This window comes from Podarcis gaigeae (genome assembly GCF_964106915.1).
Source record: "Podarcis gaigeae genome assembly, chromosome: 12".
NCBI lineage: Eukaryota > Metazoa > Chordata > Lepidosauria > Squamata > Lacertidae > Podarcis > Podarcis gaigeae.
This window is the reverse complement of record NC_139688.1, coordinates 14,884,067-14,898,184: the sequence shown is the minus strand read 5'-3', so window position 1 is coordinate 14,898,184 and position 14,118 is coordinate 14,884,067. Positions and strand designations below refer to the sequence as shown.

The following is a 14,118-nucleotide window of genomic DNA, read 5'->3' as shown; positions in this document are numbered from 1 at the left end:
GATCTCATGGCCATTTGTTACACAGACACGTGTTATCCAGTGTCACCCAGCTGTTAACAAGAAAATGCTGTTGTCTGCCAAGAGGTGCTCAAGCTTATCTGGGCCACGGCATTCTCCCAAATACAATATAATTGATGGAACAAGTCCATCTACCCACATGGAGTTGTTTGATTGCAACCTGAAGATTTCCGCTGCATATCTGCAGCTGAATTCAAGAATGAGGTCACAGCCCTGTTGAAACCTGTTTTTCGTGCAATCCTTTTGCCCGCCATCCTCTAGCAGAGGGGGGAGATCAAAAGCAGCTGGAGAGGTGAGGGAGAAGGGTGTAGAGTGGGGGGAAGAAGAGAGAAGCCACCACTGCCTTCTGCTTCAGAAATGAATTGAAAGGTACAGGGAGAAACACTAGAATCTGGGGCTTAGCCATCAAGACCAATTGCACCTTAAAGAGCATCATGTTTCAACACTCACTCGTTCCTTCATCCGGGAGACGATGAAGCGCAAATAGGTGCTCATCTCTTGCTTGCTTGTGTTCTTCTTCTTAATGCTCTGGTAACAAACGAACAAAAGGGAAAAGAAGCAGTCTTATTAAAGAATTCAGACTTTTAGCAAGTCTCTTAAAATCTTACAAGGCAAAACACGTTTAAAGATCCAATGGCAAAACACCGAGCGGCAGGTTAGCTCAAGCAAGCTAGATTAATCTTCACTTGCAGATTGCGATTAGGCAAGAATCTGCATGGAGTGATGCTTTTTTAGAAGGCACTGCACATTCTGTCTGTCCCTCCTCTAATTTCTTAAAACCAGAAAGCGAAGAAAGATGCTCTAAGAGGGTTGTCGTCATTTTTTTAATTGTGAGGAATCTAATGGCCGCTGTGAAATGATGCAATAACCATCCTAGGCTGTTATCCCATGCCTAAGCACACTTAACTTGCCCCAAAGTTCGCTGGGTCGATGTATTTGCTGAAACCTACAGGATTTATGTCTATGTTAACTTGCTTAGGACTGGTGTTTTACTGTGCAAACGGCTTAATACAATTACTTTAATTGCCCTTATAAGCATCCCTCCCTGTGAGGTTAAACTGCTAATTCTAGTTTTACAGTTAAGGAAGAGAAACTAGGATAATGTCTCTCTTGATTTCATCTTTATAGAGTCTAAGACTGAACGGATATTTAAACCAAGGTCTCTCGAGTTCTGCTCCAGCACTCTACATGCTATGCTACACTGGTGAGAAACCCCAATGGCATCTAGATACCTGATTAGGGCAATCTGGGGGGCAGGGAATGACCCTGGGTAACATATGCATAGGCGTATGTTTGCCTCAACGTGGCATTAGCCTTGACTGAAAACTACAGACTAGAGAGGAAGGCATCTCAACAGGGAACAGTAAGTCCACATCAACACAAAAGGAGGCTGGAAAGAAAGAGGAAGAGAAAAGAGGACATCTAATAGAGTCTCAACATCAACCAGTAGGTCAACCATGGTACTGTAATGAGCCGCCAAGTGTGAAGTGGGAGAAGAGCCTTGCATATATATTGTTGAGGGATCAGAGAAGTCTTAAGGGTCAACTTGACCCTGGTTCTCTACTTGAAAGGAAGACCTTTCTCTACAAGAAAGGAGATTGCGACTGAACATCAACTTTCTGACAGCAAGAGCAGTTCAACAGTGGAACAGACTCTCTCCTGGATGTTGTGGACTCTCCTTCCTTGGAGGTTTTCAAGCAGAGATGGGGGTTGGACTAGATGATCCAAAGGAATTCCTTCCAACTCTATGATTCTATTCCTGTCAACTGGGGGAGCAAAAAGCTGCTGGATGAAAAACACTTTTTTTTGTTTGTTTAAGTCATGGGGGCTACAAGTCATAACCTCTGTGGATATGAACCCAAGCTCCATGCGTCTGGTAGAGAAAAATGCTGAGTTTATGTTTGAGGAGTGGCTCAAAAGCTTATGCCATTTTAATGGTGAGACTAGGAAACCCTGCATGCACAGGGATCCTGGTTGTGTCATATATGTCAACTGTCCTATTTAGTGGGGGGAGATGTCACCACTTTGAAAAACTTATAGTAGCCTTTTTGGTCCCCCCCTTCCCTCTCTCGTGGTTCAGCTGCCATGGAACCTAATCCAGATTGCGAAACTGAAAAGTCGCTCCTTCCTTTTACAGAAGATCAGAGATTCACAACCGCTCGTGTACAATAATATCAAACCAGAGGAATGTGCCAGAAGAGTGCTCTGAAACCCAAACAGCTTTATTCTAAATTCTTAGTGCAACTTTCTTAACCACCATTTCCTATGTCAGTTTCCAATGAATGCAAGCTGTTTGGTATATTGGCTGCATTCCTTAAAATCATTATTCCTGAAAAGTTCCACTGAAGCCAACATGGCTATCCAGATTCAATGTGCTGCTATACTTGGCAACTGAGTAATTTTGGTCTTATTGCCTAAGTGAAACTTGCAATGCACAACACAAGGTCACCTGTTTAGTACCTGTCTCAAACATTTAAAGCACAATTTGCTAACTATTCAACTTTTCCATCATAAAGTGAGTTCTGGGCTAGCTGTTATGCAGGAGGAAATAAAAATGTTGGATTGTTTATAATGTATTTTATACATGAGGGGGGAAACCACCCAAAAAGTGACAACACACCACGCAAAAAATAAAAATAAATGGTTACTCCTTCAAGTTATTTCTGTGTTTCCTTTTTGTAGGCGTGCACTTTAAAAAAAACACACAAAAAATCCTGCAAACAAATGTGTTTATTGCTTTCAGCACTGTAATAAATAGAAAAATTGAAATAATACATTGGAAAGCCTTTTGAAAGTTTTATTTGGGGGTGGGGTGCTGATATACTCCTGCAGAAAAGCAACCTTTATTTAATTTTTAAACACCTTTATTTAATTTTTAAACACCTGAGGGCACAATTTCTGGAACCAAAGTACTGTGGGTTCCAAGATTATCAGAGTATCAGAGTTTTGGTAATTCAGTACCCTAAAACCATATATATATATATCAGGGAAAATTCTGTAAGCATCCCTACATAAACCACATTACTTCCTGAGAAAAATCTTGGTATTTTCTTTCAAACCGCATTAAGGGGAGCAAAAAAACTGAGGTACTTTTGCGGGGTGACAAGCAATACTCTTTTGAGTCTCCCTGTTCCTGTTCTCTAAGCAAAAACAGTCAGTATAGCTGAAAATAAGTATGTTAGTTCAGGTTATCCCATTGGCATGAAGAATAGCATGGTTTATCAAACTAAAAATTGATCCTGCAATAGTACCTCTTGATCTGTTCAAATATTACGGAGCAGTGCTAGGAAAAGGAATCACGGGGCATTTATGTTTCCTGTCCCTATCTCTGAATGTCCAAATTCATTCTTAAACACTACAGCGAAAAAGTGACCAAGGAAGACAGCCAAATTTGGATTTAAGAGCCAGTTAGGAGGAGGCAGACCACTTCTTGAGAAATATCTACACAGCTAGCATGCTTGGAAAACAAAACTGTTTTAGAGTAGGGTTCGTTTACTATAAAGCCACTGGCATGCTGCCCCTGGCATAAACAGAATTGCCTGTGAATGTTCTGGCACTGGTGGGCTAATGCACCAGTGACCCTATACAGTATGCTTAATCTGCACATGTGCTGTATATATTTTTCAAAGACCAAAGCCAACAATATTTTTCAGACATACATTGAATTATTCAAAGTCTGTCAAATGAATTCTTCAGCTCTACTATCTAAAAAAGGCTGTAACACGAATAAACACTTCTCACGGCCCTTAATGATTCAACAATCTGGCTTAAATGTGTCCAGGAAGGGACTCGTCTAGAAATATGGGAGGGGAAGCCCAAATGCCAAACTGTTTTTAAGATTAGCCAGCAGCAATCTGCACACCAGGTTCAACAGTCCCAACGTTTTTATAGAGGACAATATTCAGACAGGTCTTGCTATCAGTTTTAGCTTCTGCTGCCATGCCAGCACAGGAAAGCCCTGTCCATACCGCCAATTAAATATTTTCAGTACTGACTTTTGATAATTCCACATTCATGGTGAATGAGAGACAATGTCTGTGTGCTGGAGCATGTTGTAATTGATTCAGCGTCAAGCATTCCAGAAACTGCTCCACATGTTGGCCCAGTTCACACATGACACTAAGCCAAATCATGGCTTAGCGTGAACGAGCAAATGGACAGGTTCCGAAAAAGAATATGGCAGCTGCTTTGCTCCTTTCTCCAGTCCATAAACAAATATTGGCTTCAGCTCATGGTCTGTCTGGAGCGAGATAATCTACAAGATGTTATCACTAAAGGAACCATGATTTAGTTTACAGTAGCACAGCAGCAGATGAACAGAGTGCCTGTGACCTCCTCTCCAGGAACCTGCACATTTGTTTGTTTATTTTGTCAAGGAATACCAAACTGTAAACAATTTTTAAAATAATAATAATAATGATAATCTGTTACTAGCCTTTATGAACCTATTATCTTCAGACTTTCACTAAACCACTACATTTAAAAAAAAATGGATAAGTTTTAAAATATGAACTCAAGAATGGCAGTTGCTTGATGTGCTTCTAGGCATGTCTGGACTTTTACAATTCCTGAATGGGAGAATGCCTGGGTAGCTCATGCACGCTGTTAACAAACACAAACATTACCCTGAAAAAACTTGTTGAATCTCAATTCACAAAGGGACTGAAAAATAAAACGGTTTTCAAAGCACATATGCTCTTTACTGTCCCTGTAGAATATGGTAATCTTATTTGGCTTTTGACTATAATATATATATAACCGCAAGCATAGAGGAAGAGAGGCAAGTAGTTCACATCTATGCTTACTTAAAGTTGCATTAGGGTATTGCATGTATGCCATTTGATGAACAGCTATTATTAAAAGGACAACACTGCCTGGGTCATATTAATATAAACTGAGGGTTTGGGATTCAAAGACACCTTCTGAGGGAAAGCACAGGTGGGGGAGAATCAAGCTCCCTTAAATATGCATTGAATTGCCCCCCTTCCTGTTTTCCAAGGAGTAACTGGCGACCCAGTTATGATGCAAAGGTCTGCTCTATTGCCATCATAACTTTAAACAGTCTTTTTCACCAAGGACGTTGGGGGATGAGGTGCAACAGAAGGAGCCAAGCCAACTGATACTACCCACTGCCTAATTCCTGGTGCCCAAGCGAACCACCTGTTTCTTAGCTCAAGAATGAAGTCTTGAATTACAGCATGGGTGCGTACTTTGGATCCAGCAGGGGGTCCATGTTGGCCCACACAGCTATTTTCCCCAAACCATACCAACCTGCCCAACAGGTGATGTCACTGTGACGTTAACATATGAGAGTGCTGGATGTGAAATAGTTAAACAGGTTACCCAATCAGAGCCCAGGGGGTGGAGTCAGAGGGACTATAAAACCAGCTCTGGGAGGGGCGAAGTTCGTGGGTGGTTGGTTGGAGTGGGAGTGAATTGGGATAGAGTCTGTGGGTAGGTTGAGTTAGTGTAGCAAAATAAGCTGAGTCAGGAACAGTTAGGGGCCAGGAAGACAAGTAATATCTGAGAGGTGGTTTAGTGAGTGAGAGCAGGTAGCGGAAGTTATAGGTCTGGATAGGCACCCCATGACTGTAATTGACTGATACCGTTTATGAAACCACACGCTTGTTAAACTGCAATAAATAAACATAAGTTTATGTTCCAATTTAACCCTGACTGGACTCAGTATTGTACCAGGTAGGGCCTGGGTGGTGGCAGCGAGAAATAAAGTGGTGGCCCAGGGATCAATAGACGGTGAAACGTCCGGGGACCCTGTGTGATCGCCACAGTCACTGAGGGATGGGATGGGGGCTAAGTTCTGTTGGGGTGAATCCGCTGGTACACCCCACACCATCACCTCCATGGGCCACCTTTGACAGGTAGGTGGGCGGGACCATGTCAGATGACTAACAGGCAAGTGGACCTGGTCCTCTGTCAATGTTAACCCATGGGGGTGGGGGTAAAGATCTGGCCTGCTGGGCCAAAAAGGTTCCCTACCCCTGTGCATTAGAGAGAGGCAGGGGTAGAGAGACTTAAACTTTATGAATCTCTAGTTCGACTGCTCATAAGAGTAGAAACTCAGAAGAAACGTTTGTGCAAGATGATGGGGGAAATGCAGAAAGCTGACTTGGTCATTCAGCTGCTGCTATCACAAGTACAGCCAGCAGCCTCTGCTTCCTGCTAGGGAGAGCAAGAATGGTGCGAAGCAGACCAAGTGTTGCTTTTTCCAAAACAAGGGCATTCGTGGCCTGATGACACTGCAGTCTGCAGGAGAATATGCACTCACCCGTAAAATTAAGCATACCAAACGAACATGAGAGTATATATATATATAAAAAAATCACCACCCCACTTGTCTGTAATGTGAAACCTACACCTACAAACTTCAGTGCCAATAAACCAGTGGTGGTGTTCAAATCTTTCTGCATCAACTGTTCCTCTGCTGAGTAGCGACTGGTATTTGCCACCATTAAGTAAAGCTTTGTAGAATATGCTTGTTGCTTTACTACTGGTGTGTATAGTGGGACACCAACATTAAGAGATGCAGCTGGCCAGTGTTAAGGCAGAGTGCCAAGGGACTAGCAGAACAGGCTGCGTGGAGTTGTTTTGCCAAATGGTACAGTGTCACAATTCTTGTCCTCTCTTGCAGGGACTTATATGGGGTTTTTCTTTTCTTTAAGGCTGTGTTTGTGGCCTGGTGGCAATGAATTCCAGAGAACAATATACACCCCTAACGCTATACTGAAATTGCCTGAATATATGTAGGAAAAAAAGATGGGCGTAATTTAAGGAGCCCATAACACCCAAGAATATGTGCCTAATTTTACAGCATGAATCCCCGGCGCTGAACTACAAGCTGCTGTTCCTAAAAGCAGCTTGGCTATAGCAGCAAAGCTGAAAGCAAAAATCTGCCTTGCTGGACAGTGCTGGGGATGGCAATAAAGATGATCAGCAGCTATAGGGATTAGATGTTTCTTAGGGCAGCCATTTGCAAAAAGGGAATGGGTTACTGCACTGCTATGAATTGTGTAGAAGGTATAGCTTGGTGAAATTCTTCCTTCTAAACAACTATACAGGGGCCTTCTCCTCTTTTGACTCCAGCCACCCTACATTCACTTGAGTAAAAGCAAAGAAGTGGGCAGGTGGGGCAGGAGGCAGCAGAAAAATATGGAAGTGGGTAGTTTTCTTGGGCTAAAGTGAGGCCTATTGAAGAGCTATAACTACAGCATGAGCAAGGCAAGGGAAGAAGGAAGCAGGCATGGATGGAAAGCAGCAAATGGGAGGGCAAGGTCAAAGGGTTGGGAGCTCTCTCTGGTAAGGAAGGAAACCAAGAACTAAATGAGGAATCAGGCGGAAGTACCGTATTCTTTGCTCTATAAGACGCACCAGACCACAAGACGCACCTAGTTTTTAGAGGAGGAAAACAAGAAAAAAAATATTCTGAATCTCAGAAGCCAGAACAGCAAGAGGGATCGCTGAGCAGCGAAAGCAGCAATCCCTCTTGCTGTTCTGGCTTCTGTGATAGCTGTGCAGCCTGCATTCGCTCCATAAGACGCACACACATTTCCCCTTACTTTTTAGGAGGGAAAAAGTGAGTCTTATAGAGCAAAAAATACGGTAAATTCATTCCCTGTTCCTGAGGCCAAATGGGACCCATGGCTTACCCTAGCCCTCTATCAATGGACTCCACATTATATTGAACTTCCATTACTTTTGCTACCAGACTCATTATTGCTTATAAACAAGAAGATACTTGCAACAATACAAGTTACAACGATCGTTTATTCACAGCCCCAATGCTTTTCAACACATCTTCCATGTATGAATGTGTATCTATGCACGTATATATAGGAAAATTAAATTAAATGGGAATTAAATGGGAAAAGCAAAGGAGAAAAGCCTACCTGCCTCATCAACTGAACTTGGCAAATATGAAACTCTCATTTCCCATCTCTCCCCGCTGCCATCCCAGCCCCCAAACTATGACTTACTGGGCGGGGAGAACCAAAAGCTTAAAGACTCTGGTATTTGTATTTGAGTGATTTAAAGAAAAATACTAAAACAGAGATTTGGACTGAAAAGACCCTTGCATTATAGAAATTCTAGGGAACCTAAAATATTAGGTCAATCTATAGAAACTGCAGTGGCTCTCAACCCACAGTTTTATGTAGCATTTATAAACATCAGTAAAGTTCAAAAGAAAAATATATATATGCATTTTGTTGCAGCATAATGCAAACCTTCTGGAGTTTATGCAAATATGCACATATTCTTTTTATATTAGATCTGCATCATCTGCGTTATGAGAGAACCCCAAATCTTAACACATATCTGGATAGCTTGGGCAAATGTAGGAAGCGCCAAACATCGAGGCAAATGCAAAAGATAAAATGGCTGCGAATCAAAGTTCTGTGTGTGCTCTGATGGTGTGTGTGTGTGTGTGTGTGTGTGTGTATGAATCTGATCTGATCTGTGCCCATAGATTCCAAGCACCATGAACTGAATTGGAGGAGGGAGATCTGTTATTGAAACAGACTGTGGAGCTCCCTCTGTATAGATTGTATAGAGCTTTCCACACTTGGGACAGATTGCCTGACCAGGACAAACGTCTGCCAAGACTGATTTGAGGATTCACTTAGGTATTTCTGGAATTCCAGCTTATGGCACATCATGATTTGCTTCAGACCAATCTAGCAAAACATTTGTTCTAATGTCTGTCTCAAGAGATGCCCATTGACAGCAGGCTTTTCTAGATTTTGCCCAGGCACATCCAAATTTGACCATATTCCGGATTTGCACTTAACATATGCATTGTTTAGGCAGGGATGGCAGAACCTGTGACCTTCGGGGTGTTAGTAGACCACAGCTCCCATCATCCCAGATTACTGACCATGTTGGCTGGGTCTGTTGAAAGTTAAAGAATCCAGAGAGCTACAGGCTCGCTATCCCCGAAGTAGGCAAAACTGGGTGTTTTCTCCTGGCCAGAAACATCTTCTTGAAACTAGAAATAACAAATACCAAGTCTCTATTCAGCACATGAAAGCTCAGATGTACTCACCCTGCAAACTGGGCATTGCCAGTGACTACTGCTGTCTCTAAGCCTGAACTCATCAGATAAACACTTGGAATGATATACACGAAAACACAGGTCACATATCAACACCTCTCCGGGCAAATGGCATTCAAAACAATACCAGTCATGAGTTTCTGTCTCCCAGTCCTACAAAAAATACAAAATAATTTGATAGAACATTCTGTCAGTATCTGAAACAGCCATGAGCAAAGCACATTTCTTGAAGTCTAGTAACAGTTAGGCATTATAAATATTTTTTTTTAATTACCATACCTCTTTAATGGTTTATTCAATTCTTTTTTAAACTTGAAACCCTATTTTTTTTCCAAATGTTTGGATGACTGAATACTAAGGTTTTAACCTCCAAGAAAGGCTTGTTATGAGAGTGTCTGGTTAGCAACACAAACACAACATATATGCAATGTCCCCAGCTATACAGAAAAACTGCCCCGCTAAAAAAAATTAATAGTGCAAGCTTGAATAATGCAAGCTTTATAAAATCCCTACACAACCTCTATCTTCTTGAAGAAAGGTGATGAGAGTACTCTCTCAGCATTAGGCCGCTAAAACCATGATTTTATACCCCTGTTATATGCTTGAAAGCGTGGACTGGAATCCACCTCCAGCTGTTTGGGACGTTGAGGAATTGAGGGAACTCCTTTCAAGCAGAGTTCAGAAGATAATTCGCCTTACCTGAATTCTTGGAAAGGAAAAAAGGAACAGGAGTTGCTATTGCAACCCCACGCCAATCTGTCTAAGCAGCTATGACTTCCTTTCGAAAGCATCAAATTATTCTATATAGCTTACCTCCCCTGACTAGGCAAAAGAAGCCACTGTTTTCAAAAGACAGTCAGAGCTGCAGAGGAAGATGGGCTGTATGTAGGATAAGAGCAGAAGTGGCTCCTGAGTCTCCTGATATCTCTCCAAGAGCACGGAATGACGGTAAGCAGATACTGTCCTGTGTGACTGAGCTGAACACAGGTGGACACCCTCCTCTCCTCAAAATCCCATGCAGCTGGAGGAGGACTTTCTTCCACCCAAGTGTGAACCAAGCCTGAGAACTCAACTGAAACTCAACTGAAATGTGAAGTATACATAATTGCCAAATCTAGATCTTTTGCTGGAGGTTAGTGCTACATGGATTGCACCATCTCCCTCCTCCTTCCAAATTCTGCTGCCTTGTAGTTTGTTGTTGCTCTGATTGGGTTCATTGGAAAGGTTGCAGTTTATAAATTCTCATTTCCTTCACTGAGATTGGCTTTTTAAAAAACCGAAATAGGCCTTCAGGATAAAACAGAAAGATCTGTTGAAGTTGACCTATTCTGGGTCAAAGCAGAAGTCCATGTAAGAGCTCACGACTCCTGGTGCAAGTTCAACTAAAATCCACAAATGGGACGAAGTTTTGAAATTTATGAGAACCTACAAGCAGAGCATAACAAAACAGGCGCCTTTTAAAACTTTAGAATATGGCAATATTAAGCAGCTTCTTTTTTTTCTTTTAACATACCTTTTGCAATGCGATTTCAATCAATCCAAATATTGGAAAGTTTGACCTAATTTTGTTCTTGGTCCTTCAAACGTTTTCAACTGTGTAAATGAAGCCTATAAATAGGATTTCTCAACACAATTCAGAAAAAAAGTAACAGTTGTCTCTCATCTCTCCACTTCTATTTCCCAACTCTGAATGAGCCACAATCCAGCCAAAGCTAAGTCCTCTTTAAACCCCATTGATGTCGGTAGGAAGGAATTAAGCAACCAATGGGTGAAATATGTTCAAATGCTCTTCAATACCTTCTTTAAAAAAACAAAACAGAACCTGAACTCAATATAATAAATAAGTGTACATGATTTCTGTTCCAGCTGAACTCCAAAACCAAGTTTTGCACCAGGCATTTTGCAGACATGCTGGGCTTGTTCACACATCCCTTTAAACCATCCTTTAAAATAAGCAATCGTTCAATATGAAAGAGTGTTTTGCTCCTTCTCTGCTCCTGCCGCAGCAGGGAGGAAAAAAAAAACAGAGGCTGGAATCGTGTTATGTGCAAATCGGTGCTTGTTGTATGTTTCCCACAAGCAAATCACAATTAGGAAACCAAGGTTGGAGGAGCAACTCAGAAATGTTTGAGCAGGGCACGCTGCTCAGTTGCCTTAAGGCATGGTTCAGAATAAACTTTAATGTGGTTTAATGGGACATGTGAACCAGCTCACCGCAAGAGGCCCTCATGTGTGTGACTCAGATCTTGCAACACCTAGGGTGGTGAAATCTGAGCTCATTTTTCTTCCTAACTCTACTTCAGTAACGTATTATGAATTAAGATAGGATGACCGTGTGAATAAAGAACAGGGCTGCTGCACCTTTAACAGCTGCATGACAGTATATATCTGCTAAAATTCATGCTTCTACACAACTATTAAAGGTACGACCCTACCTGTCCGCAGACTGTCTCACCAGGGTGGTACATGCCCTGGTTATCTCCCGCGTGGACTACTGCAACACACTTTACATGGGGCTACCTATGAAGGTGACTAGGAAACTACAACTAATACAGAATGCGGCAGCTAGACTGATGACTGGGAGCAGCCGCTGGGACCATATAAAACCAGTCATAAAGGACCTTCACTTTATGTTTCCGAGCACAATTCAAAGTGTTGGTGCTGACTTTTAAAGCCCTAAATGGCCTCGGCCCAGTATACCTGAAAGAGTGTCTCCACCAACATCATTCTACCCAGACACTAAGGTCCTCCTCTGAGGGTCTTCTGGTGGTTCCCTCACTGCGAGAAGTGAAGTTACAGGGAACCAGGCAGAGGGCTTTCTCAGCGGTGGCACCCTCCCTTCAGATGTCAAGGAGATAAAGAACTACACAACTTTTAGAAGACATCTGTAGGCAGCCCTGTATCAATAAGGTTTTTTTTAATGTTTGGTGTTTTACTATGTTTTTATATGTAGTGTAAGCTGCCCAGAGTGGCTGGCGAAGTTCAGCCAGATGGACAGGGTACAAATAATAATTAAAAAATATTATTACAGGAGATTTGTCCTTTTTTTCACCTGGTCTCCCTAAATTTTAACTTCTGTATAATGTTATGGTATGTGAAAAAAGGAAATATCTCATTCCTTCGTTTGTTATTTCATTCTGTGAATATGAAGTGTTTCTCATCAGCCTTTGAAGTTGATGTGTCTGCATCAAGTCTAGGAAACATTCTCATCCTCCGAGCCCACCAGCAATCTCTCTAGGCATATTACATATTATAAGAAGCCTGTCTCAGTTGGAAAATTTTCACTGGCACTGACTCCTGCCAAATTCAGGGAGTATCAGCTCTTTTACTGCCTTAAATATATTGGCCATAATCTAGCAGAATCCAGAATAACTGCATTGTGCATGGATGGAACACACCTGGGTGCTCCTATCTGCATAGTGCCTTAACATGACCAAAGTAGAAAATTAAGAAAATTCCACAGAAACCCAAATGTTTTGGGCCTGGAAAAGTCAGAGTAGGACCATTGAAATCACTGGCCTAACATTTGTTTTGCTAACTTAAGCCCTTCAATTTCAATGGGTTTACTCAGAGTATGACTTAGTTGGGTGCAGCCCATTGATTAGATGTGTTTTTTTACCCTAACAACATATTCGGATCGGATGACCATATATGTGGGGCTTTCACTCATACAAATGTATGATTTGTGAGAGCAGCCCATGTGATTTGCACAATCACAGCAATTTTCTGCTTTAGAAAAACAAAACAAAACACTAATCCTCTTAACTTTTCTTTAGACTCTATCAACTACAATATTAAAAACAGAAAGACACGTGCAATGTATTCTTCACCAGTAGCATAAAATAAAGGTGTTGACTTTTACTTTCTGTTGCCTTTTCATACTATAAGCTCCTCCCTAGAACTATACTAGAGCTATACTCATAGCACAGATCAAAATGCTCCAGAAAGAAAACAAAGCACACCTGATTTTTACATTTGATATATTATTTACCAAAGTCTAAAGGGATGTTAATCTTAATGAGCTTTCTCACACTGGATTCCCCTTCCTCTTCTTTGAACAGGTTTGCCCAAATGCTCAGCAGCAGCAAAGACCCAATTTAAGAAGAAAATGTTTTGGCACAATCCACCACTGGGAAGTCTTCTTCAAGGGTCACAAAAAGAACTTAACTGGATCAGGCCAAAGGTCCATCTAGACTCATGGACACCCTGTTGCCTATGGGAAGCCTGCAAGCAGCACCTGAGTGCAACGTTACTCTCCCACTTGTGACTACAAGCAGCTGGTATTCAGAGACGTATTGCCTCTGACAGTGGAGGTGAAGTGTGGCCATCATGGCTAGCAGCATAGCCTTAACCTCCCATTTAAATGAAAGAACGCTGTACAATAGCACTACTAGGGCTTGTTCAACTCACATGGATTTCAATAGGGCTTCTGCAAAGGAACCTCTGGGTGAATTGGGCCCTTACTATTATCTAAAACAAAAACAAAACTAAAGAGGAGATAAAATTTGAGGTTTCCAAATCGCTAACACAAAGTTCATATAGCACTAGTAACTAACTTGAGCACAGAATGCCTTATTGCTGCGTTGCACCTAAGGGCTTTTTCCACATAGCTTCGGAGCAACTTGGGATCCAGGTGACACGGGTCACAGTCCTGTGTCCTGGTATAAAACCCCCTAGTATAAAATCCTTGGTCGAAAGGAGACTGTTCTGCTTAGTCGTCTGACATACTAGGATTGAACCATCTTTATAACTTCCACCACCCAACATAGCAGAAATGCATTATGTTGCAACACAGGTACAGAGCCTTAAAATGACAGGTGTTTGTTTGTTTGTTTTTTACCATATGCTTGAGTAGCATTAAATAAACATAAACTGAAGGATATCCCAAGTGTGTCCTTCATAATGACATTACCAAGTCAAGGACAAAAGCTCAATTCAGATGTCATGTTAAACCATGGTTTAGTGTGACGACGACAAACTGCAATGAGCCTCAGATCATATGCTCTCCTCTTCTCATCCAGTACAACCACAAG

At 41.8% G+C, this 14,118-nt stretch overlaps 1 protein-coding gene across 25 annotated transcripts in view; it reads right to left on the bottom strand.

Moving 5' to 3' along the window:
- ZMYND11 (zinc finger MYND-type containing 11) overlaps nt 1–14,118 on the bottom strand; it is a 101,339-nt gene that overhangs the window by 20,445 nt on the left and 66,776 nt on the right. For 15 of the 25 annotated variants that reach the window (XM_083704897.1, XM_083704891.1, XM_083704886.1 and 12 more), the window contains 2 exons: nt 9,077–9,238; nt 469–546 (listed from right to left, as the gene is read on the bottom strand). In XM_083704897.1, the coding sequence (XP_083561023.1) occupies nt 469–546; nt 9,077–9,238 (240 nt within the window). The remainder of the gene's footprint in view (nt 1–468; nt 547–9,076; nt 9,239–14,118) is intronic. The other 10 variants (XM_083704898.1, XM_083704892.1, XM_083704901.1 and 7 more) reach the window with 1 other exon arrangement.